Below are 23412 nucleotides of genomic sequence, written 5' to 3'. Positions count from 1 at the left end.
GTGTGGGGTGTGTGTGTGTACTGTGGGTGTGGGGTGTGTGTGTACTGTGTGTGTGTGGTGTTTGTGCACTGTGTGTGTGGGGTGTGGTGTGTGTGCCCACTGTGTGTGTGTGTGTGGCGTGGTGTGTGGGGAGCGGTGGTGTAGCGGTTGGCGCGCTGCGCTACGCAGGCTTTCGCGACCAATATTATATAATAAAAGGGTTGTTGGGTTAGATCGCGTTATTTATAAATGTGTCGCAACCCTCCACCACCCGACGCGTTAACAAAAGCCAAAATAGTTCACTACTTTAGCCCACCGGTGTGTTGAAGAGCGAATCCACAACATTTAACATTTTCAAGTACGACGTTTCGCTGCTAATTACAGCCAGTTTCATCGGGCAATCGGGTTAAACAATGACGGTCACCCTTGCTGCTGCTGCTACTCTATTTAAGACCGGGAGCAAGTGGAGGGCTTCACGATTCCTGTTGCCGGGTGTAATTACCTGCGAAACGTCGAACTTAAAAATGTTAAATGTTGTCGATTCGCTCTTCAACACACCCGGTGGGCTAAAGTAGTGAACTATTTTGTCAACGTGACACTTTTTTTTGCTGATTGGCCGTGTCGGGTGGTGGAGGGTTACGACACATTTATAAATAACGCGGTCTAACCCAAAAACCTTTTACTATGACCACAACAGTAACGATTCATCCTGGGCCTCCCCTAGGTCGACTCGGCCTCAAATGAGAGTATCCGGTGCGATGTGTAAACATCGGCGCCAGGGAGACAAAGGCGGCCGGGCGTGGTTGCTTCCCACCTTCTTTCGCCAGCAGCCCGAAACGTCTGTTAAGACTACGGCGCGGGGCTCCGTGTTAAAAGTGTGACCTCTGTTCGATGCAGATACATTTTTAGAATTATTGTGCAGATGCTTAAATGATGGCAATCACTACGACGTTAGTGCGATGTAAATTATCGCTTCCGACAATACACAACTTTGCGTTTAGGCGCGCGTGTGTGTGTGTGTATATAGACGTTAACTTTCTGGATGAATTTTGTTTTAACGCTGAAAAGAACTGTGATTTTTGTTTAGTTTTTTATTTAGAGAATGAGTTTTTTTTTTCATCGCAAGGCCGGAGCAGCATGTCTGATCACGATGGTGATGACATCGCCTAGCTTAGCAGTGGATCGACCACGGCTGCTGAGAGTGACTCATTCATCAATAAGAAAATCGATTTATAAAATCGATTTATAAAATCGATTTCTAAAATTATCGAGCAAAGACCATCTGATGTTCTCCAACGAGCCCTGGCATTGTTGAGATCATCCTCGACGGATGGTTTAAAGTATCAATGTATTTTTTTATGATCAGAATAGCGATAATTCAAGTGTGTTTCATAGTAGCCGAGTGCCATTTAAGGTCATAACGAATAGTTAAATGTATCGCGATGACGTCACAACAGGGCGTGCTGTACATGATCGGGGTTGGGCCATTCGGACCGTACCATTCATGAACGGGGTGGTATGGGTACATTTATTCTTTAACTTTGTCCATATATAACCCCGCTTAAAACGTGCTACCACCACCACGACTCTTAATTTAATAGCCCTTAGCAAAATGCTAAGCGTCGAGATTGGAGTTTGTTTCGTATGGCCGTCGATGACTTTTGAAGGGCATGGTGACAATTTTTGTCTCTTCCACCCACCCCCCTACGGTGGGTGATGCCTTGTGGTCTTGCCCTGCTCTCAAATCTCGCGCACATGGGCATTTAAACCCCAGTGGGGGCCCGAAGCGCCACACCACGGCCACCACGTGTCCGACACGACTAGAACGCTGTTGTCTCGTCAATTTTTAGAATTACTATAAGACTAAGCCCTCCCTGCTTTTAATGTAGCCACCCAAAAAAAAATGAAGAATCCTTAAATGAGGGCAGCCTTGCGCGCTGGGCTTTTTAAGTGGCCGGTTGGTGAAGAGAGAGGGGGGAGAGATCCAAAGATGGAATGTTTACGAAACTGGATGTTTGCGAGTGGGGGGGTTATTTGCTGCTGCATTAATTCGTAAGTTAATTGTGTACGCGTAACGTTCAATTACAGGGGAGTTGATTAACCGATATAATTGCCTCTTCCGCTTGAATAATACAAGGGTCTTTCTCCCTCCTCCCGATCTATTACCCGTGGTGTGAGTATCGTGGGACACGGTCTACATACGCATGCTTCGGGGACTGGTTACATGGACTGCATTGTTGAAATAAGAGTGGGTGGCTTTAATTTATAGTCATAGTGACGGGTGCTTTGCCATAGTCTTCATAGCAGCCTATATCATAGCGAATTCCACAGCCCGTGTTCGCTGCTGTGTATAACCATACATCTCGCAGCGCTTCTGCATAGCCTGCTTGCAATAGCTCGCCCTAATTTAGGCTTGCGCACAGCATGCACGTCTCTGTAGCACCCACACACACACACAGCAAGCTAGGCTCAATGCAGTACAACCCACGTGGCCAGCACCGCTATTTAGCCGATACACAGCGCAATAGACGTTAGGCTGAACAACAACAACAGCAACAACAGCAGCAGCAGCAACAACAGCAGCAGTCTCGCAGTGTAGGAGGGCAGCTCCCATCGCTGGGTTCTCAATGCGGGAGCGGGGTTTGTGCTGCGAATGGCTGACTTCGCAGAAGCCTTCCGCACTCGAAGCCTCATCAGCAGTCTCATCATCGGCAGCGGCAGCAGCAGCGGCAGCAGCAGCAGCAGGAGAATCGTCGGTCCACCGCCCGTGCCATCTTCCGGAGGGAACCAAGTCGTCGCGATGCCTTGCTTCCCAATCAGCGCCAACAACAACAGCAGCAGCAGCAGCAATGCCGTTGCGTCTGCCTCGACCACCACCACCGCAGCATCAGCATCAGCAGCTGCGGCTGCTGCTTCTTCATCTGCGGCCACAGCCTCCTCCTCCGCCGTCACCCCGGGCGATCTCGGCCTGGGCCACGGGGCCGTGGACTTCCCAGACGATGCGGAGCTTGCAAGCGACCACGACGACGAAGACGACGAAGACGACGAGCTTCCCAATTTCCTCATCACCACCATCCTGGACGTGATGTCCTCCGCCGAGGACGACATTCAATGCAGTCCTCGGCAGCACGATCATCATCATCATCAGCAGCATCATCAGCAGCAGCATCATCATCAGCAGGGTGTTGTTGGTGTTGGTCGTGATGCGTCGTGGGTCGTTGTCGAAGAGCCTCCTCCTCCTCCTGCCCCCCGCTGCAGTTCGTGTGAGTCGGGAGCGAGAGCCGCCTCCGAGTGCCTCGTGTGCCGCGAGTTGCTGTGCAGCGCCTGCGTGTCCGCACACCGGCGGGTCAAGCTCACCAAGGATCACCGCATGCAGCCAGTGCAGCAGCAGCAGCAGCATCAGCAGCAGTTGCAGCAGCAGCATCAGCAGCAGGAGGTGATGATGATGGTGCCGGTTCGAGACGGGGAGCAGACGTACTGCCGACAGCACGAAAGAGAGGTGGGTGGTGTGTGGTTTACATGTGTGTGTGTGTGTGTTTCTACGTGTGTGTCTGTGTTTCTACATGTGTGTGTTTCTACATGTGTGTGTTTCTACATTTGTGTGTGGTCTACATGCGTGTGTGTGTCTGTGTTTCTACATGTGTGTGTGGTCTGCATGCGTGTGTGTGTGTTTCTACATTTGTGTGTGGTCTACATGCGTGTGTGTGTCTGTGTTTCTACATGTGTGTCTGTGTTTCTACATGTGTGTCTGTGTTTCTACATGTGTGTCTGTGTTTCTACATGTGTGTCTGTGTTTCTACATTTGTGTTTGTCTACATGTGTGTGGGTCTACGTGTGTGTGTGGTCTACATGTGTGTGTGTGTGTGTTTCTACATGTGTGTTTGTCTACATGTGTGTGTGGGTCTACATGTGTGTCCTGTGTGTGTTGTGGATAACGTGGTATGCATCGCATATCTCTTCAGAGCCCGCCTGATCGTCTATCGATCATCGTAATCGGAGGTTTATGTGTTATCAATTATCAAGAGGTTTAGCCATCGACCAGAGGTTTTTGTTATCTTTCATCAGACGTTTAGCGTCTTTCGGTCCGATATCATCGAATCATCATCCGAGGTTTATCCATCTATCGATGATGATGAGATATTGATCAATAGTATCGGTTTTCCCGCCAGAGATTCCTACTAATTTTCAGCATCGTTTCATATCTAAATAAACCTCGTCGGAGTGGTATCAGCAGCAATAGCAACATCATCATTTCTACGTCGTTCTAAATAATAAATCATCATCATATCCCTCCCATGGTAGTGATTGATGATCGTAACCATTGGGGCTTGATTGTAATCGAAGTTAAAATTCGCGGGGTCCCCTCAGATCCGTGTCACATTATCGACTTAACTTCCATCGGATTATTTCTCGTGGATGAATCCGATAAGCTATGAAGCTCTTCGCTGGACGATCATCATCCCTTTTACGTGAACAAAGGTCTGATTATGATGATTAAATTAACGTTAGTCCACAATGTGTCATTGACGTTGATGAATTGTGGTTATTGTAGCAATCGGCGTCGTCTGAATGGCCGTAATTATTAGTCGCCAATAAGTTTGGCGTTGAAGATTCGTGAACAATTTGTCATATCGGCAAGATTTGTTTTGATAAATCGTTTAAAATCTCGTGATCTTAATTACGAAACGGGCAAATTGCATTTCGTATCATCGTTTGTGGTCATCTTCGCTTTAATTAAGGTTCATCAGCATTGTTAATTATATATTAATGTCGTGATCCGTCAACTGTCGGTCGAAATAATTAATAACAATTGTGAATCGATGTTGAAGTGTGTAAATAATGTTGCAGTCGATTTGAATGATTGCAATCAATGTTGGTGTATAATGATGGTAATCAATATCACATGAGGTAAATACTGTGTTTATTGGTTGTTATACTGTAATCATTGATTACAACGGTAACGTTGAGTGTATTCAACGTTAGTGTACAATTACTACATATAATCAATGTTTCCGAATGTAAATACCGCATCGTCGATTAAAACAATTGTTTTTAAGTCGTTTCAAAATAATTAGAAGCTAAATTAATCGCGAGTTATATCGTGTTACACGAGTAAATATTGTTCTATAATTAAGATTGTTTCTTAAGATATTACCACCGTGGCAATGGTTAAATATTGCCGCATTTCGATTCGTTTGCAATTTTTGTTCAAGTCTAATCAATTTATTCCTTCCCATCTCTAATCTTCGACCCATAATGCTTATTCTTAACACGATTTGTCTTCATTGGTGATCATCAGCATTGCCTCGGTCATTATACGAGCCACTTCTCAAAGTATCTGTAATAGTTTTTTTGTAATGTTCATATCGGGCCCATCGTGTTTTAATTCGAATAATTATAATTGCCTTAATATAATTTAAGTATTGTTTGACTACAATGGAATTAATCGTCACCCACTAACCTGCTAATGATTATCATCGCAAATTCTTATCACTCCTGCCTCTTAACATTGCCTATATTTCCAGGCACTATAAATTAAATATATATCGAGTATATAACGGAATAGTTCTAATCGTGAACATAACTTGGGTTATAGCCATGTCCCCATCACTGTGGCCATATAACAATTGTTGTTATTCATAATAGAGTTGTTTTTTTGGGTTGACAACATTGAAAACCAACATCATCATCACCATCATTTCCTTCAACATCATCATCTACATCACCATCATCAACATCACCATAATTTACATAATCTAATCTTGATTTTGAAGTAGTTTTCTCTGCTGTGGTTGTTCCGCCACCTGATGATCGAAACGTCGTGAGAATTTTTAATTGTTTAATATTTGTATTATTTTGTTATTTCCCTTCTACGTGACTTTACCGAAAGAACCAAGAATATGAATCCATGCAGTCACGAAAGCTTTAATTCAAAAGTATTTACATAATCTACATAATTTTGATCTAAAACCACAAATACATCATCATCTACATCACCGCCATCATCATCATCCACAAAACCATTCATTTGAAACATCACGGTTGTGTTGATGAAACAGTTTTGCAAATACGAGACCGTTGATCTAATTGTGGTTAAAATAACTGAGTGTGAATTGACTACATTCGTGAGGTTATATGAAGTGTTTATTCTAATAATAGTTTATGACCTGTCATCGTTGAGCGGCGGTCTTTGTTGATGATTTAAGACCAGAAACCATTGCATACAAATCTACGAGAAATATTGGTTAATTATATATCCATTAATCATATGGTTACTAATTAGTTTATGTAGGCGTTAGGTGGCGTAGCTTATAACTAAAATAAACGTGGACATTGTACGGTAATTCACCCTGCACTACCCTACCAACAACCACAGCTAAAGTTGTTAAATTTAATATAAAAATCCCAGCTTAACTCTTATCACAAACTGTTTGCGTGTCTTGAAATATGTTTAACCGGACCTTTCAATCGCATTCTTTTATTAACAGCGCGCCGTCGTATGTGAATGACATTGTATCACTCTAGTTAAAATGCCACTTGTGATCCTAACACTATCGTCGTGTTAACAAAATATACAAATTAATGGCCAACTAATAATGTTCATATGGATGCAACGGCGACACCGGCTTATAACGCAAATTGAGAAACTAAGTATCTAGGCTTTGTGTTGTTGTTGTTGTTGTGTGTTCGTCCACTGTTCTATTTGAAACTAGGCCTCGGCAAGGTAAGGTAAATTACCCTTTTTAGCGGGTAAAGGTGTCGACATGCCAAGGGGTAAGGTAAGGGGTACAGGGTAAAGGTAGCTAGGAAGAATTACCCGGTAGGGTAAATATAGCGCGAAATATTACCCGGTAAATACGGTGCCTTGTTTATTGCTAGAATCTCCGTGGCGCAGTCCGTGGCCTCAATTTAATAAGTAATATAAAAAAAACGTTTTTAAAAACACGCTTTTATTAAATGTACTCGTAATGACAGAACTCCACGACTCCAGGAAGTGGCCCCGAAGCTTGCCACAACGTAAGGGAGCGTGGTGATTTAGAGCCAACGTCAGTTGAGCGTGGACAATTAGAGCCAAGCCGAAACATAACGTATACTAAAGATCGTTTAAAAATATGTATTTTTTAGTGATATAATATAGTATTGTCACCATTTTGACATACGTATACCAAGTCTGCAGTCGATACCACATTAGAAAGTGGGTTAAAATTGAGTTACAAGATTTGAGGATACGACAACGACGACAACAACAATGACAACAACAACAACAGAGTGAGTTCAATGAAAGCGTGTAAAATTGGAATCATCGAGAGTATTCTATATGAATAAAGCGCTCTACCCAGCATTTACCTGTTATAAACCTTGTTCATGTGTAGTAAGACCCCAGTATTTACCCTGTAATCGGGTAAATTGTATGGAGTGAGGGTAAAGGTAGGTTCGTTGCTTTTTACCTTACCTGCTAAAGGGTTAAAGGTAAGGGTAGAGTGATTGTATTGTGGTAAGATAAAAGGTAGGGTAAGGGTAGGCTCGTTGTTTTTAACTTTGACCTTGTTTTGCCGAGGCCTATTTGAAACAAAAAAGTCCTTTTTAAAATAATAATAATAAAGTTATATCAGGTACTAGGGCTCACCTTACGTGACCCCCTCTACTCTGGAAGTAGCAACGGTTTTTTGAGGTCTCGCGAACGGTCGCCGCAATATAATTTATAATTTAATGCGTCGTACGCGTAATGCTCTAACTTTGTGTGTGTGCAGCCGTTTGCTCGTACACCCCCCAACGCGTCTTAAGATTGTTCCGTAATGTTGACGATCTCAAATGAACCCTAAAAGCGACACGTACAGGAAAGGGCACGCGTTTAACGCGTCAAATAATGCCAGTTGGACACGTGTGGGGAGGCTTTCGCGACCAATATAATCCATAATAGAGGTGGTTTTTTAGGGTGAGATCGCGTAATTGTATAAAGTGTCTGTAAAACCCGCCACCACCCGACACGGCCAACTAGTAAGGATTGCCACGTAAACTGAACGTGGCCAATTCGTCACGAGTACAGCACTAGTGTGTAGTGTATAGTATAGTGGTGTATAGTAGTGTAGTGTATAGTGAAGTGTATAGTGTCGTGTATAGTAGTGTAGTGTATATTTTAGTGTATAGTAGTGCAGTGTATAGTGTAGTGCATAGTGTATAGGGTAGTGTGTAGTGTAGTGTATAGTGTAGTGTATAGTAGTGTGGTGTATAGTAGTGTATAGTGTAGTATATAGTAGTGTCGTGTGTAGTGTATAGTGTAGTGTATGGTAGTGTAGTGTATGGTAGTGTAGTGTGTAGTGTAGTGTATAGTAGTGTATAGTGTAGTATTCTAGTACAGCAACACCGGTGTGTTGCAGAGCAAATCCACAACATTTACAATCCGAGTCCGACGTTTCGCCAGCAATTACAACAGCCATCATCAGGCGATAGTATATTATTAGTACAGTACACCGGTTGTGTGTTGGAGAGCCAAGCCACAACATTTACAATCCCATCACGACGTTTCTAAAGCTAACCCCCAATCCCAAAAAAAACTATTATCAAATAATGACGCTTAAACGTCTATTTATATTATAGGCGACGTTGCAGGCAATGGTCCTTGTTCATAGCCGATTTAGATGTGCTGCTAAATATTTGGGGGTGGGGGAGGGTCATTGCCCGAAACGTCGCCACTCTGGGTTATTATCGAAGGTTCGTTTTACTGGTGGTGCTCTGTTCACCACTGCCAGGCAGCAGTGTAGCAAGCAAGGCCGTAATTATATAATAAATATTAATTATATAATACATATTGGGGGGACACACACATCAAATATGCTAAAATATATCCCCCCCCCCCAATATATTGCTATAAAATAGATTTCTGTTTATATGATTGTGGTTATGGTTGTACTTTAATAATCCCTAATCTCTGCCATACAATGAAACAAGAAAAGGTAAAAAAGAAAAAACACTAATGTAATACAATACACTATTAGACATTGTAAAAAAGAAAAAAAAAGTCTATCCTATGTGTTAAAAAATTTTTATTTTAGGCAGGAAATTCTTTTCTAATTTCGATTTTTTTTTCTGGGGGGGGGGGGGACCCCAGACCCCCTAAAAGATTTGGTCCCCCCCCCAATGTTGACTCCATGGCTACGGCCTTGGTAGCAAGCATCGCCACCACAACCTGCAAACTTGCTTACATTATTATCCGTTCCAAAGGTTATTGATAATGCACGCAGATGAATTGCTTCATCGGTAAAAAAAATATTCTGTTTATTTGGACTTTTAATAATATCTTGCGCGATCCAATGACCACTCAAGCTGTTAAATTCATCGGGTGTGTCTCAGACATTAATACACATTAACTTTTAACATTGACGGTTTTGCATAATAGATTAAGAACGCGTTAAACATTACATAACAGTATCTTATAAATATTTTTGGTTCTTTCGGTAAAGTCACTTAGAAGGGAAATAATAAAATAATACAAATATCTTATAAGTACATTCCATAATATTAAATCATATCGTTCAATATCTTCATACTGGCGTAAGGATTCCGCGCTGTAGCTCACGTTTCCATTAAATCAATGTTAGATGTTCTACAAATGTACTAGAATAGCGGGGTTAATTTAATTCATTTTGAAAGGATCTACGTGTACAATAATGAGAAGAGCCAGCCACCTTGGTCAATCCACTGCTGGATTAGGATGTGGCTTTGACCATACTTCACCGCCCCAGTCAGTGCCCGAGGTGGTGGTGTAGCGAGCAGACTAAGTTGGTTGTCCAAAACCGGTTTCGAGGTTAGGATCATTCCCGATTTTTTTTTTTTAGCCGTGGCCCGGAATCTGTCACGGGTCATTTGCCGGCCTCCCTAACACAGCAAAGTGTAATCTTAATTAGTTTACTCTCTACGTAAATTACAACGTAACCCTTACCCCTAATGTGGAAAAACTAAACACGAATGCACAAGTTTGTGAGCGAGGGAATACAGAAAGGGAAATGCGTTAACTAACAAAACGATACGTGGGATCGTCCTGTTTCCCGGCCTGTTAACATGGATAGGAGTGACTTTCACTCCCCCTCCCTCCTAACACCAATCACTCGCCACTCCGGTCTCGTTTAAACACTGGGCTCACGACAGAGCTCTAGGAAAATGAAAGATTTAATTTGCACAAATGGTTGATGGTGAATTGGTGATTGAATTCGTCTACTTGCGTCTTGGCATCACAATGATGTACACGTGTGAGCGCTGCATGTTATCATCAGCCGAGTTCATCCCTAAGTGGCTATCTCTCGCTCTCTCCATGTGAGCCACATCCTTTCATAAAAGGAGGAGTCTGTGATCGTGGCCTTTTCATTCAGCTCAGTCCAAGATAATTTACTCAACTGGGTCGGTGTTTAATCTGTGAGCAATGTTAGTCAATGGCCAGTGTTAGTCTTATGGCCAGTGTTATTTTATGGGCAGTGTTAGTCTCTCTCTCTGTGAGACCGTGTCCTTTCTCGGAGACGTCGGCGATTGTGGACTTGCGTCCATATAGGAGGACAAAGAAAAACACGCTTGTGTTGGTAAGCGCGGACGGATGCAAAGTTTCCTCCGTCACCGTTCGGCTGATGAGGTCTGCTCCACCGACACCGCCCCCCCCCCCCATTCGTTGATCGCGACGCAGTCGGCCCCCCACCAACGGTGAAGATCGATCGACCCTCGAGGGTTTGTGCCAGAGGTCGCAAACGGGTTTTGATTCCTTACCCGTACCCGGCCGCACCAGGGTCGAAAACGGGTACCCGTACCCTACCCGATACCCGGCCACCCGTACCCGGCCGGGTATCGGGTACCCGATTGCGACCTCTGGGATGAATCCATGTTGCAGGCGCAGGTGGGTTGATTCTCAGAACTTGAATTGTGAGAAGAGACAAGACGTTGGGAAATGAGTGACAAACGGTTACTCGCCAGTAACTCACGGCCTACCCGTACCCAGCCGCACCAGGGTCGCAAACGGGTACCCTACCCGTACCCGGCGGGGTACGGGTAGCCGGGTATCGGGTAGGCTACGGGTATCGGGTACCCGGTTGCGACCTCTGGTTTGTGCGTGCCGTGGAACCGGTTCGAGAGCCTAGACCACCAGCTCGTAACGGAGCGCACGAGAGCTTTGTGTGTATGTTGAACTTATTTCACACCCTACGTAGCCGGACCGTGCTAATGTAGCCAAGTAATCGGAGGTTCGGGGGAAGGACAACAAACTAAACTAACAAAAAAGCAGCTCTAAAGAAATGAGTATCAATCTAGATGATGATTTAAAAGTGCATAGCTCCAGTGGCTTGCCTAATATCGTAAGGAAGAGCGTTCCAGACGGCCACGGACGCGCATCCGAAAGCGCCGCGCGCCGATGCGGCGACCATCTTTGTTCAATGGCTTGCACGTATCTATGTTGAACTTCTTTCGCACCGTACATGGCCAACCGTTCTAATCGGAGGTGCTTGCTTGTGCGTGTGCGTGCGTGCGCTGGCCGGCTTCGCAGGTGGCGCGCCTTTTCTGCGACACGTGCGCCGTGCCCATCTGCCGTGGCTGCACGCTGGCGTGGCACGCCGGCCACAGCTTCGTGTACCTGCAGGACGCGCTGCAGGGATCGCGCGGCGCCGCCTTGCAGCTGCTGGCAGAGGCTCGTCAGGAGCGCCTCACTCTGCAGGTGCGGCCCCGCTGGGGGGGTGGGGAGGGGGAGGGGAGACGCGAGGAGGCGTTCAAGCGGGAGTGTCTCCGTGCGCGTGCGGCCTGCGACGGTGCAGGGGATACGGGCGGAAGCGCTGAGATGTCTTCCCCCCCCCCTCCCTCCGCTACCACCACCCCGTTACTCTCATCGTCCCTTTTTTTATTTAAGCCCAGGGTCTCGGCAGTCCGCGCACGGCCGCCACGCATACGGTGTTTACGAGACGCCGAAAAAAATAATTTGGGTGGAAGAACAGCGGTTGCTTAATTCTACGCGCGAGAAAATGGGCAGCGCGATTGCGCGTGACGTCACCTGCTGTGTGCGTGCGCGTGTGTGATTGCATGTGCGTTCGGCGCGGTGTCGGAGTGCGGTGCGCGAACCACCACTCTATTACCGTGTGTGGGTGCGATCGAGCATCGGTTAGCGCACCGCGCCACCAACCCGGCGACTCCGAGTACGATTCCCGCTCACGGCCAACGTCGGTGACGGTTTTCTGAACCGGTCCTGGGCCAGGCTCCTGGTGCGTAGTGTAAATGTCAGCGCACTAAAGGTGGCCTGGCGTTGTGCTGGCCACCCGCGCCACCTTGGCGTGGCGTGCAGGCCTTCCCAGCTGCTCGCTTAACAGCACTTGCCCCGAACAGTTGGCATAGGCTCGGGGGGGGGGGGGGGGGGTGGAGGTATCTTTGTCTTGGTGTCTGCCATTGGTGACGGCTGCGGTTTGTGCGTGCGCGCGAGGGCAGATCAGCATCGAGCGGGTGCAGGCGATGGTGAAGAGGGTGGACGCCAGGATGGAGAACATCCGCTCGGAGGTGCGGGCCGTGGCCGAGCGGCACAAGAAAGCGCTGGAGGAACGCGAAGGGGAACTCCTCTACAAGGTGACGCGTGCGATGCCCCCCCCCCCCCCCCACTGCACTCCCCTCCAGAGCAGGGGTCGGCAACCTGCGGCTCCAGAGCCGCATGCGGCTGATTGGCTGCTCCCATGCGGCTCTTTGGCTGCCCCCTTGCGGCTGATTGGCTGCCCCCCCTTGTGGCTCTTTGGCTGCCCCCCCTTGTGGCTCTTTGGCTGCCCCCCCTTGAGACTCTTTGGCTGCCCCCTTGCGGCTGATTGGCTGCCCCCTTGCGGCTCTTTGGCTGCCCCCTTGTGACTCTTTGGCTGCCCCCTTGTGACTCTTTGGCTGCCCCGTTGCGGCTCATTGGCTGCCCCCTTGTGACTTTTTGACTGCCCCCTTGCGGCTCATTGGCTGCCCCCTTGCGGCTCTTTGGCTGCCCCCTTGCGACTCTTTGGCTGCCCCGTTGCGGCTCATTGGCTGCCCCCTTGAGACTCTCTGGCTGCCCCCTTGTGGCTCTTTGGCTGCCCCCTTGTGACTCTTTGGCTGCCCCCTTGTGACTCTTTGGCTGCCCCCTTGTGACTCTTTGGCTGCCCCCTTGAGACTCTCTGGCTGCCCCCTTGCGGCTCATTGGCTGCCCCCTTGAGACTCTTTGGCTGCCCCCTTGAGACTCTTTGGCTGTCCCCTTGTGACTCTTTGACTGCCCCCTTGTGACTCTTTGGCTGCCCCCTTGCGGCTCTTTGGCTGCCCCCTTGTGACTCTCTGGCTGCCCCCTTGCGGGCAGCCGTGTAACAATAAAAGCCCGTACATTTTTGCGTAAAGATAAACTATGGCAGGGGATGGGGTAACTGGAATGTCTTGGTGACTACAAAATGTACAACAGTCAAACCGCATTGTTTATATATAGACGAGCTTTACTACCCGGCTTCGCCCGAGACTTGGATTCTTGTCTTGGATTAGTACACGGCCTACGCGGATGCTTGGAGGGAGGGGGCTGCGTGACGTCAGCAGGCACACTGCGTGACGTCAGCAGGCACACTGCGTGACGCTGCCGCATGCGGGTGACATCACAGACGCGACGTCACCGCCCACTTGCCGTGCAAAATATCTCCATTATTGCGCCCCCCCAAAATACAAAAGTATTTTTATACTTCGTGCATTGTGTACAGTCTGGAAGCTGCCCACATGCCAAATTTCAAGTTTGTTGCATGTTGTTAAGTATGCTAAACATTTCGAACAGACACACGTATTCACAAATTTCCGTTTTATATATCAATATAGACTAAGTGGGGGGGGGGGGGGGTGAAACGAAATGAACACAGTTTATTCCATCACCTGTTTGTGTTTATTTAAGTCGGAACGTGTGCTATCGCCTGCTGTATACAACCCACTGCTGTGTTTGTGTGTAAGTCGCTCTGCGCGTAGTGCGGCTTGCGAACTATAATGGCCAAAGACAAAAAAATGAAATGGCTCTGCTTCTTTGAACGTTTTCCAACCCCTTCTAGACCCATCCTTGGCGATGCTCTGTACGTAGCCAACCACAATCATCGTAGGCACGGCGGGGACGACAACAAACTTAAGCACAAAACGCAGTTCAACAGAAATTAGTTTTCATCTTGAGTTGTTTGCTAACTACTAATAATCTCTCCTCTCTCAGGGTCCTCACTTGGCTGGGGCAGCGGGCCCTAATTTCCCCCCACCCCCCACCTACGTACGATCTCACTGCACCGAATTGGAATTTTCGCAGTTTTTCTGTCCCCTCCAAACGTTGGTCGGCGTATTGGTACCGGGCTCGCGTTTTGTCCCAATAAAAACTCAAAATAACGCAAAGCGTTCCCAAATAGATACAAATTTATTTGTGCTCGTCGTTACAAATAACAATTCAGTTTGACACGTAGGCTTTCGGGAGTAAGAGCAGAGCCTCACCATTCTGGCGAATTGCCCGATTTGATGCTGGATGCAATGACCAGCGAAACGTCGTACTACTCATAAATGTAAATGTTGTGGTTTCACGCTTCAACACACCGGTGGGCTAAAGCAGTGAACTAATTTGTCTTGTCAACGTGACACTTTTTTGCCGATTGGCCGTGTCGGTGTGGTGGAGGGTTACGACACATTTCTAAATAACACCATCTAACCACAAAAACTTTACATTTCGATTTAAAGCTTTCGTGACTGCAGGGATTCATCTTCTTGGTTCTTTCGGTAAAGTCACGTAAAAGGGAAGTAATAAAATAATAAAAATAAAACATAATAAAATTAAATAATTCTCACGACGTTTCGAAGACGGCTGCTTGCGTTGTGGCCGAAACGTTGTGAGAATTATTTTATTTTATTATGTTTTATTTTTATTATTTTGTTACTTCCCTTCGACGTGACTTTACCGAAAGAACCAAGAACACAAACTTTACTACGAATTATAAATAACAAATCGTAATCTCCTCTCTCGTTCTCTCTCCTGGCGCCGTCTCATCTCCGTGGCGACGCCGCAGGTGGAGAAGGTCCACGTGGCCAAGCTCGGCGTGCTGGACCGGCAGGCCGAGGAGCTGCGGCAGAGCCTGGCTCGCCTGGACGGCACGCTGCTCTGCGTGCAGCGCTCGCTGGAGCAGGGCCGCGAGCTGGACGCGCTGAAGGCGCGCGAGCTGGTGCTGGCGCGCGTCCGCGAGCTGCAGGACATGAAGCGCGCCGGGGCGCTGGCGCCGCGCGAGGACGACCGCGTCATCTTCACGCCACCCGACGGGGCGCTGTGCGCGGCCCTACGGTGAGATATCGCCACGGCAACAGCCACGGCAATCGCCACGGCAACAGCCACGGCAACAGCCACGGCAACAGCCACGGCAACAGCCACGGCAACAGCCACGGCAACAGCCACGGCAACAGCCACGGCAACCGCCACGGCAACCGCCACGGCAATCGCGACGGCAACTGCCACGGCAATCGCCACGGCAATCGCGACGGCAACTGCCACGGCAATCGCGACGGCAACTGCCACGGCAATCGCGACGGCAACCGCCACGGCAATCGCGATGGCAATCGCGACGGCAACCGCCACGGCAATCGCGACGGCAACTGCCACGGCAATCGCGACGGCTGGAGGAGTTCCCGTAACGCGGGAGGGATGGCGCAAGGCGGCTATCCCTCTGGGGTTGTCCGCACTGGCGATGTTGACTTACCTCGCCTGGTATGAAGGAGGTCGTGAGTTAAATCCCGACTCTGACGCCTGCTGTGTATATATGGAGTTGAAATGTCTCCCTCTCTTTCACCATGGCCGCGTGGAATTTATTTTTCTCCGGGTCCGCTGGTTTTCCCCCTCCGCATTTCGAATTGAGGTGCGAGTATTCGGTTGCCGTAAATTTCCACGTGATGATCGGCTCGGTGAGGCCTTACCCTGGTAAAAAACACAAATAGTTTAGTTGTCTCTTGGGCTCCACCCAAGTTCGCCGTGCCGAACCCGAGCATCCAAACGTCGGCACTGGGAGAGACAAACGCGGTCAGGCCAGGCGTGGTCTTCCTCTTTTTGGCCATCCCCCCCCCGTCCCCACCACCACACACTTCACTTTCATCGGTGATCGACAACGGCGCTCGCCCCCAAACGGCCTGGCAGAAAGGCCAACCGAGTTCGATTCCCGCTTACGGCCAACGCCAGGTAACGGATAATTATCTGAACCGGTCCTGGGCCCTCCTCCCCTAGGCCGACTCTACGACGAGTAAAGTTTAATTATTTTTCTTGGTTCTTTCGGTAAAGTCACGTAGAAGGGAAGTAATAAAATAATAAAAATAAAACATAATAACAGGACCTGTTCTTCACCTGAGGACGGCTGCTCGCGTTGTGGCCGAAACGTCGTGAGAATTATTAATTTTTTTATTTTTATTATTTTATTATTTCCCTTCTACGTGACTTTACCGAAAGAACCAAGAAGATGAATCCCTGCAGTCACGAAAGCTTTAAATCGAAAGATAATTATTTTATAATGTTTTATTATTTTATTACTTCCCTTCTACGTGACTTTACCGAAAGAACCAAGAAGATGAATCCCTGCAGTCACGAAAGCTTTAAATCGAAAAAAAAAGTTTAATTAGTTAGAATTTGTAATGCGCAATCCATCCTAGGATCGCCGTCGGGAGAGACAAAGGCGGCCGAGCGTGGCTTGGGCCACCACCCCCTTTCCATGCGCGCAGTTCCGACCTTAGAAACGTCGCTGCTCGCTTTTACGGCACTTGCCCGCGGGGCGGAGTTAGTGGAACCCTTTGCCTGCGTGCGTGCGTGTGTGCCTGCGTGTGTGCCTGCGTGTGTGCCTGCGTGTGTGCCTGCGTGTGTGCCTGCGTGTGTGCCTGCGTGTGTGCCTGCGTGTGTGCCTGCGTGCGTGCCTGCGTGCGTGCCTGCGTGCGTGCGTGCGTGCCTGCGTGCGTGCCTGCGTGCGTGCGTGCCTGCGTGCGTGCGTGCGTGCGTGCGTGCGTGCGTGCGTGCGTGCGTGCCTGCGTGCGTGCGTGCCTGCGTGCGTGCCTGCGTGCGTGCCTGCGTGCGTGCCTGCGTGCGTGCCTGCGTGCGTGCCTGCGTGCGTGCCTGCGTGCGTGCCTGCGTGCGTGCGTGCCTGCGTGTGTGCCTGCGTGTGTGCCTGCGTGCGTGCGAGCAGTGCTCTGGGCAGCGTGAGCAGCGGGGCGTGCGCGCTGCTCTCCACGGCGGTGGGCGAGGGGCTGCAGCGAGCCGTGCGGGGCCGCGTCGCCACCTTCGCCGTGGCGCTGCAGGATCACGGCGGGGACCCCTGCTGCGGGGGAGGGGAGACCCTCGCCGTCGCCGTCACCGCGCCCGACGGGAGCCCCTGCTGGACCGAGGTGGGTGGGTGGTGGGGGGTGGTGGTGGGGGGGGGTGGTGGGTGGGTTGTGGTGGGGGGCATGGGTGGGAGGAGCGCCCTTCGCCACCCCGCCCCACCCCCCGTGCCCACTATCTGAGGTGCTGTTGTAGTAATAGGTTTTTACCCTTTAAACTGGTACAAAACTGACACCTTTATACAAGGCATCATGTTTGCAATAACCGCAACACAAGCGGTCAAAATGCAAACAAAAAGAAACAACTCTGATAATGGTAATGATATAATATATCAGAGTTGTTTCTTTTTGTTTGCATTTTGACTGCTTGTGTTGCGGTTATTGCAAACATGATGCCTTGTATAAAGGTGTCAGTTTTGTACCAGTTTAAGGGGTAAAAACCTATCACTATATTTTGCCACTGGTAAACGAGGTCTCATAGTGTGGTGCTGTTGTCGCACCCGGTATGCAGGAGGTCGTGGTTTCAACCCTGACACCTGCTGTATAAGTTAAATCTCTGTGCTTAACCTGCCCGCCCGCCCTCCTCGCAGGTGGTGGAGCTGCAGGACGGCACGTTCCGTGTGCGCTACCGCTCAGACCAGGACAAGGAGCACCGCGTGAGCGTCACCGTGGCCGCCGCCTCCTCCTCCTCGGCCACCGCGACCCCCGGCGGCGCCGGCCCCGTGCCCCGCCGCCACCTTCCCGGCTCCCCCTTCACCGTGCCGCTGCGCGCGGGCCGCAGCTACGCCGGCGTCGGCATCCCCCTCCGCTGCTTCGGCGGCGAGGGCGACGCGGACGGGCGGCTGTGCCGGCCCTGGGGCGTGAGCGTGGACCGCGAGGGCCGCTTCGTCGTCGCCGACCGCAGCAACAATCGCGTGCAGGTGTTCGGCCCCGCCGGGCAGTTCCTCTTCCGCTTCGGCGCGCCCGGGGCGCGTCCCGGCCAGTTCGACCGCCCCGCCGGCGTGGCCTGCGACGACCGCCGCGACCGCATCGTCGTCGCCGACAAGGACAACCATCGGGTGCAGGTGTTCAGCTCGCGCGGCCGCTTCCTGCTGGCGATCGGCGAGCGCGGCCACCTGAACGGCCAGTTCTGCTACCCGTGGGATGTCGCGGTGAGCCCCGAGTCGGCCGGCGGCGGCCTCATCCTCGTGTCGGACACGCGCAACCACCGGGTGCAGCTCTTCTCTCCCGACGGCACCTTCGTCAACAAGTACGGCCTGGAGGGCGGCCTGTGGCGGCACTTCGACTCGCCGCGCGGCGTCGCCTTCATGCCCGACGGCCACCTCCTCGTCACCGACTTCAACAACCAGCGGCTGCTCGTGGTGCGGCCCGACTGCGGCTCGGCGCGTTTCCTCGGCTCGGAAGGCTCGGCCCCCGGCCAGTTCCTGCGGCCGCAGGGCGTGGCCGTGGACGCCGAGGGCCGCGTGATCGTGGCCGACTCGCGCAACCACCGCGTGCAGATCTTCGAGCCGGACGGCAGCTTCCTGTGCCAGTTCGGCGGGCCCGGCAGCGGCCTCGGCCAGATGGACCGGCCGTCGGGCATCGCGGTCACGCCCGACGGTCTCATCGCCGTCGTCGACTTCGGGAACAACCGCGTGCTGGTGTTCTAGCTCGCCGTTGGCGCGCGGCTCCCGGTTCTGGTAACAAAACCCCCGAATCGGCGCTCGCCACGTGACGGCTCGGCTGGGGGGGGCCGTGTCGCCCGGTTTGTCCCCACGCGAGAGTTGGTCCCTTCTCCGTAGCTCCGTTTTTAACGGTGACGTCGAAGTAACGTCGAGAGAACGAAAAAAATTTCTTTCGACCGTCGCTCCCAACGGTTTCGTTTCACCGTCGGTTCGTGGCGTGCCCGGGGCTCCTTCACCCCCTAAAGCTGCCTTACCATCCGCGTCGTCCGTCTTAACAAAACAACAACGCCTGTCTGTCCGTCCGTCCGTCCGTCCGTCTTTTACCAACCGTTGTACACGCGACGCTCCTGCTTTTCCACACCCCCCCCCCCTGGAATTTTCCGAAAGACTTTTTGTCTTGGGCAGCATCGGTGGCGGCGTCAGTCGCGGCGATCTTCACGGTGAGAGGGTGAAAGCAGCACGCCCGGAGCCTAGTGGCCCCAAGCAGCCGCGGAACGAGCGTCGGTATTGCGTTTACCCGCCCTTCCCACCCGTGTCCTCTGCGAGCGGCGCACACCAAATCCAGCGCTGATCGTCGCTGCAGAGCGAGTTGACGGCACCGTTACCCAACAGGGCTGTCTCGCCCGTTACCGCACGTTCCTCAGGGATTCCGTTAGTGGAAGGGGGGGTGGGGGGTGGCTTGGAGAGAGCGGGGGTCAGGGTTGTTTATAATAATTAGCAATGTTTAGCGTTTGTTATTGCCCCCCTCCACCGGTGAACTCTCGCGCAATGCAATAAGCGTCGATGGCGCGCTACTGGGTTCAACTTTAAACCGCTCGACGGGTTTGTACGGCGGCCGCCAATATTTTTCCGCGCACGCGCATCGTGCCGCGTTCGCCTGTGGACGCCAAAGCGAGCGAGGGAATGCGCGTGTGCGTGACGGGCGCCGGTGCGTCCTCCCGATGGCATACCTCTGCGTGACGACGTCGCTGTCGTCACGTGCTTCCAAAAAACCCACGAAAGACCTCCTGCATGCCAGGCGAGGAAGTTAACATCTCGCGACCGTGGCGCCCCAGATGGCGGTCACGGGTGTAGGGTGGGCGTGGGGAGGCCTTCCCCACCCCCCCCCCCCTCACCGGCATAACGAGTTCTGATCCCTTCACACGATTCCTCTCTCTCCGTCCATGTCCTCCGTCGATTCCCCCGTCGGGTGACGGAGAGTTGTGCCCCGGGGAGGTTGCGGCCGAGTTTTCCAGCGTCCGCTCCCAGCAGCGTGTTGACGGGGGCTGGCGCCCAAGAACCCGCCGCCCGACTCTAATAAAGCGTTTGCAGCGCTGAACGCGCTCGCTCACTTGCCAGTTGGAGGCGTCCGATTTTGAGCTCCCGTCGGCTTCGCGGCAGTGCCGGGCGGATGAATAGACGCGGTTGTCCTTTTCCCCGCCGTAAAACATAAATTAGCTTTTGGTCGTTAAGCCTCCGGGCCTTCTGGTGGAGCAGTGCTCACCCCCCCCCCCACCCCACCGCCCGCGTAAACGACCAGGCACACCCTCGCGGCAGCGTCGTTGAACGGGGGCCGTACCCTGCCGGTGAGACTCATAAAATGTAATGCGACGCTCCTTTTGCCCGAAAATAAGCAAATTGCTGAGCCTGCGTGGCCGGGTGCGCCGTCCGGCGTGTTCGTTACCCACAATCCCTCCGCGTGTCCGGCGTCAACGTTGACGACGTCCACTTTAAATGCCGGCTCCCTCTCGCGAGCGCGCGAGGAGGCACCGTGGCCATTGTACAGCCCCCCCCGCTGGGGGTGCCGTTCCCGTTGGGGGTGGGGGGGGTTCCTTGCGTGACCGGCAAAGCGCGGACGAGTGTCGCAATTGTTCTCCGTCCTTGGACTTAGGATGGTGTAAGCACTTTGGCAGCGGCGTGTTTGGTGGAACTGGCGCGCGGTCCTTAACTGAAGGCGGGGGGAGGGACGTGGATTTTGTTCGAGGGATCGAGAGAATCTCTCGCTTTTGCTCGCTTACATTTTATAAACTGGAGACGTTAGACATTTCACGAGATAAAGCCAAAGAACAAAGCGGACAAAACGCGTTTTTATTGCTGCCCCTTGTTATTGTCGCCAATGTAGACGTTGAAGGTGGGGTGAGGCACAGGGAGACCCCACCCCCCCCCCAACACGCGAGAGGGTTGAGAGAGCTGTGTATGTTGTGTGTGACGCTCTGTGTGTGTGTGTGTGTTGCGTGGCGCTCTGTGTGGCTCATGTTGGCGTCTGGGGGGACGAGACGGCATGTGGGGGACGGGGGGCGGGGACGGTCTCCTTTCGGATCTTAAGAAATTCGATTTGTCGGTTGCGTACCGGACATCCTTGAGCACAGCTGGGTGGTCGAAATTTTGTCACTCGCCGGTATCGAACTGCAGCAGCATCTCAGGGAAGTGCCGTGCGTCGCCGCATTGACGGACTGCGGCGCCGGCGGCGGCGGCGGAGGTGCCAGCGGTGCCCTCTTTCCCGTTCCCTTCCTCCTCCGCGGCTACAAGCTGGGGGGGGGGGGGGCGGGGGAACGGGCGGCACCTTCTCGTTGGTTTACAGCTCGCCCACGTGGCCGTCGCCGGCGGCGGTCTCACGCCATTGGCTGCTTGGCCACATGGCGCCACGGCCATAGGTAAGGGGGGGGGGGGGCAGTTTTGGAACCGCCCCCCCCCCCCCCCCCCCCCGTATTCTCACTGCGCGATCTGCAATTTGCTTTTCCAGGGCATCTGAGTGCGGTTATTTTACTGTAATTCCAAAAGGCATTATTACCTCTCTCTACCTCACTTGTTGTTCATGTTTTTATTATAGTAATTTTTAAGCGCAATTGTAATTGTTTTTAACAAATACCTCACCGTTTCGTTGTATAAATATGAAATCCCCCTCTCCTCGTCACCCCCCCACCCCGACCCCACAAAAATAGGTTTGACCTTGTGGAATAATATTTAGACATAAGTCGCGCTCGCGCGTGTAGATTTCTCGTCGCGGTTAACCGTCGTCGTCGTTGTCGTCGTCGTTATTTGTTGCCGTCGCTGCCAAACTTTTCCCCGAGGGGCAGCGCAAACTTCCGCAGTGAATGAATGTAGCGTGTCGCGGTGTGGACAAAATATGCAATGAGGAGGAGGAGGATGAGGAGGGATGGGACTTGAGTTCTCTCTCGTGTCGTCGTGCTTCCACAGCCACAGACGCTGCCAAGATGCAGCCGCGAGTCGCGTCGGACGTCCACCTGCGTCGCCCCCACTGTTATTTGGCCGAGCGTTGCCGGAATCGCAATTTGAGTTTGTCGCCGTTGGTGTGACGAGCGGGGTTCGGGGGCCTAGCCACCCAGCTCGCGTTGTTCACCGTGTGCGCGGCCCCGTCCCGGTCAATTCACCCCAACTAGGCCGGAGGTCGGCGAGAAAGCACAAAGTGGGGGGGGGGTCGCATCTTGAGTAGCGGGCACGCGTCCGGCTGATGTGATCGATTCAACCCGTGTGACCCCTTGGGGCTCCGTCGGTGTTTACCCACGCAGTGTGACCTCGCGCACGCGCTCTCGTATTGGGTGGGGTAGCCATCTTCTTAGGTTTTTTCGGTAAAGTCACGTAGGTAAAATTTTTTAATTAATAAAAGTAAAATAAAAATCACGGCGTTTCGGAGGCAACACAAGCTTCCGTCTTCAGGTGCTGTGACGGTTCCACCTGAAGACGGAAGCTTGTGTTGCCTCCGAAACGTCGTGATTTTTATTTTATTGTTATTAATTTTAACTTTTTTACCTACGTGACTTTACCTAAAAAACCTAAGAATATGAATCCTTGCAGTCACGAAAGCTTCAAATCTAGAATGGGGGGTAGCCATCGTTCACGACTCGGCTGTGGCTCGATCTCCCGGCTGTGGGCTCGCGACTCGGGCTGTGACTCGCGGTCACGTAGGCGGCGACGTGGCATCTGCACGAGGTGGACAGGGCGTAGTGGGGAGCGTGCATCGAGTGCGGCGAGAACGAATCTAAATCTGCTCGGGCAGGAAAACGGCGGCGTCGGCTCGTGCTTCCTGCCGGCGAGTTCAAGTCGGCGGCTTTATTTCCACGGCCGATACGTTTTAAAAAAAACTACAAAAATGTTGATGAAATTGCCAAAGCGCTCGTTAGCTGCAAACGGCAGCCGGGTGTGGGGGGGAGGGTTATTTTGTGCAGAACTGATCAATGCCCCCTGCAAGGAAGGGCACAGGGAAACTTTGTGGTCGTTGTAAGTTAAATAGTTTTTAAGGAATATATCGAAATGTTTTTAGACCAAAGGAGGGAATGTGTCTCGGTGGGTTGTGTTTTTATATGATGATGATAATAATAATAATAACGGCGTAATCGCCAGTAGATTATTTTGAGAGTTAGGCAGCGAAAGTGTTTGTCAAAACATACCAAAGTGTTCTTCCCATTTTTATTATGACAACTTAATGATTTAACTTAAAAGGTTTGTGTGTATCTTGAAGATAATTTAA

The 23412-nt window shown here is 51.2% G+C and overlaps 1 protein-coding gene across 1 annotated transcript; it reads left to right on the top strand.

The window, feature by feature from the left end:
* The first annotated feature begins 1767 nt into the window (after positions 1 to 1767).
* Positions 1768 to 21451, top strand: LOC133357890 (E3 ubiquitin-protein ligase TRIM71-like). Its single transcript, XM_061576048.1, has 6 exons — positions 1768 to 3478; positions 11501 to 11668; positions 12427 to 12561; positions 15006 to 15274; positions 17148 to 17346; positions 17871 to 21451. Exons 1-6 carry the CDS (start codon positions 2633 to 2635, stop codon positions 18927 to 18929), a joined length of 2676 nt encoding a protein of 891 aa, XP_061432032.1. The 5' UTR covers positions 1768 to 2632; the 3' UTR covers positions 18930 to 21451.
* The last annotated feature ends 1961 nt before the right edge of the window (positions 21452 to 23412 follow it).

The sequence above is a fragment of the Lethenteron reissneri genome, chromosome 60, assembly GCF_015708825.2.
Source record: "Lethenteron reissneri isolate LAM-NWPU_2019-01 chromosome 60, ASM1570882v1, whole genome shotgun sequence".
NCBI lineage: Eukaryota > Metazoa > Chordata > Hyperoartia > Petromyzontiformes > Petromyzontidae > Lethenteron > Lethenteron reissneri.
The sequence above is the reverse complement of the archived record's forward strand: the minus strand, read 5'-3'. Positions and strand labels throughout refer to the sequence as shown.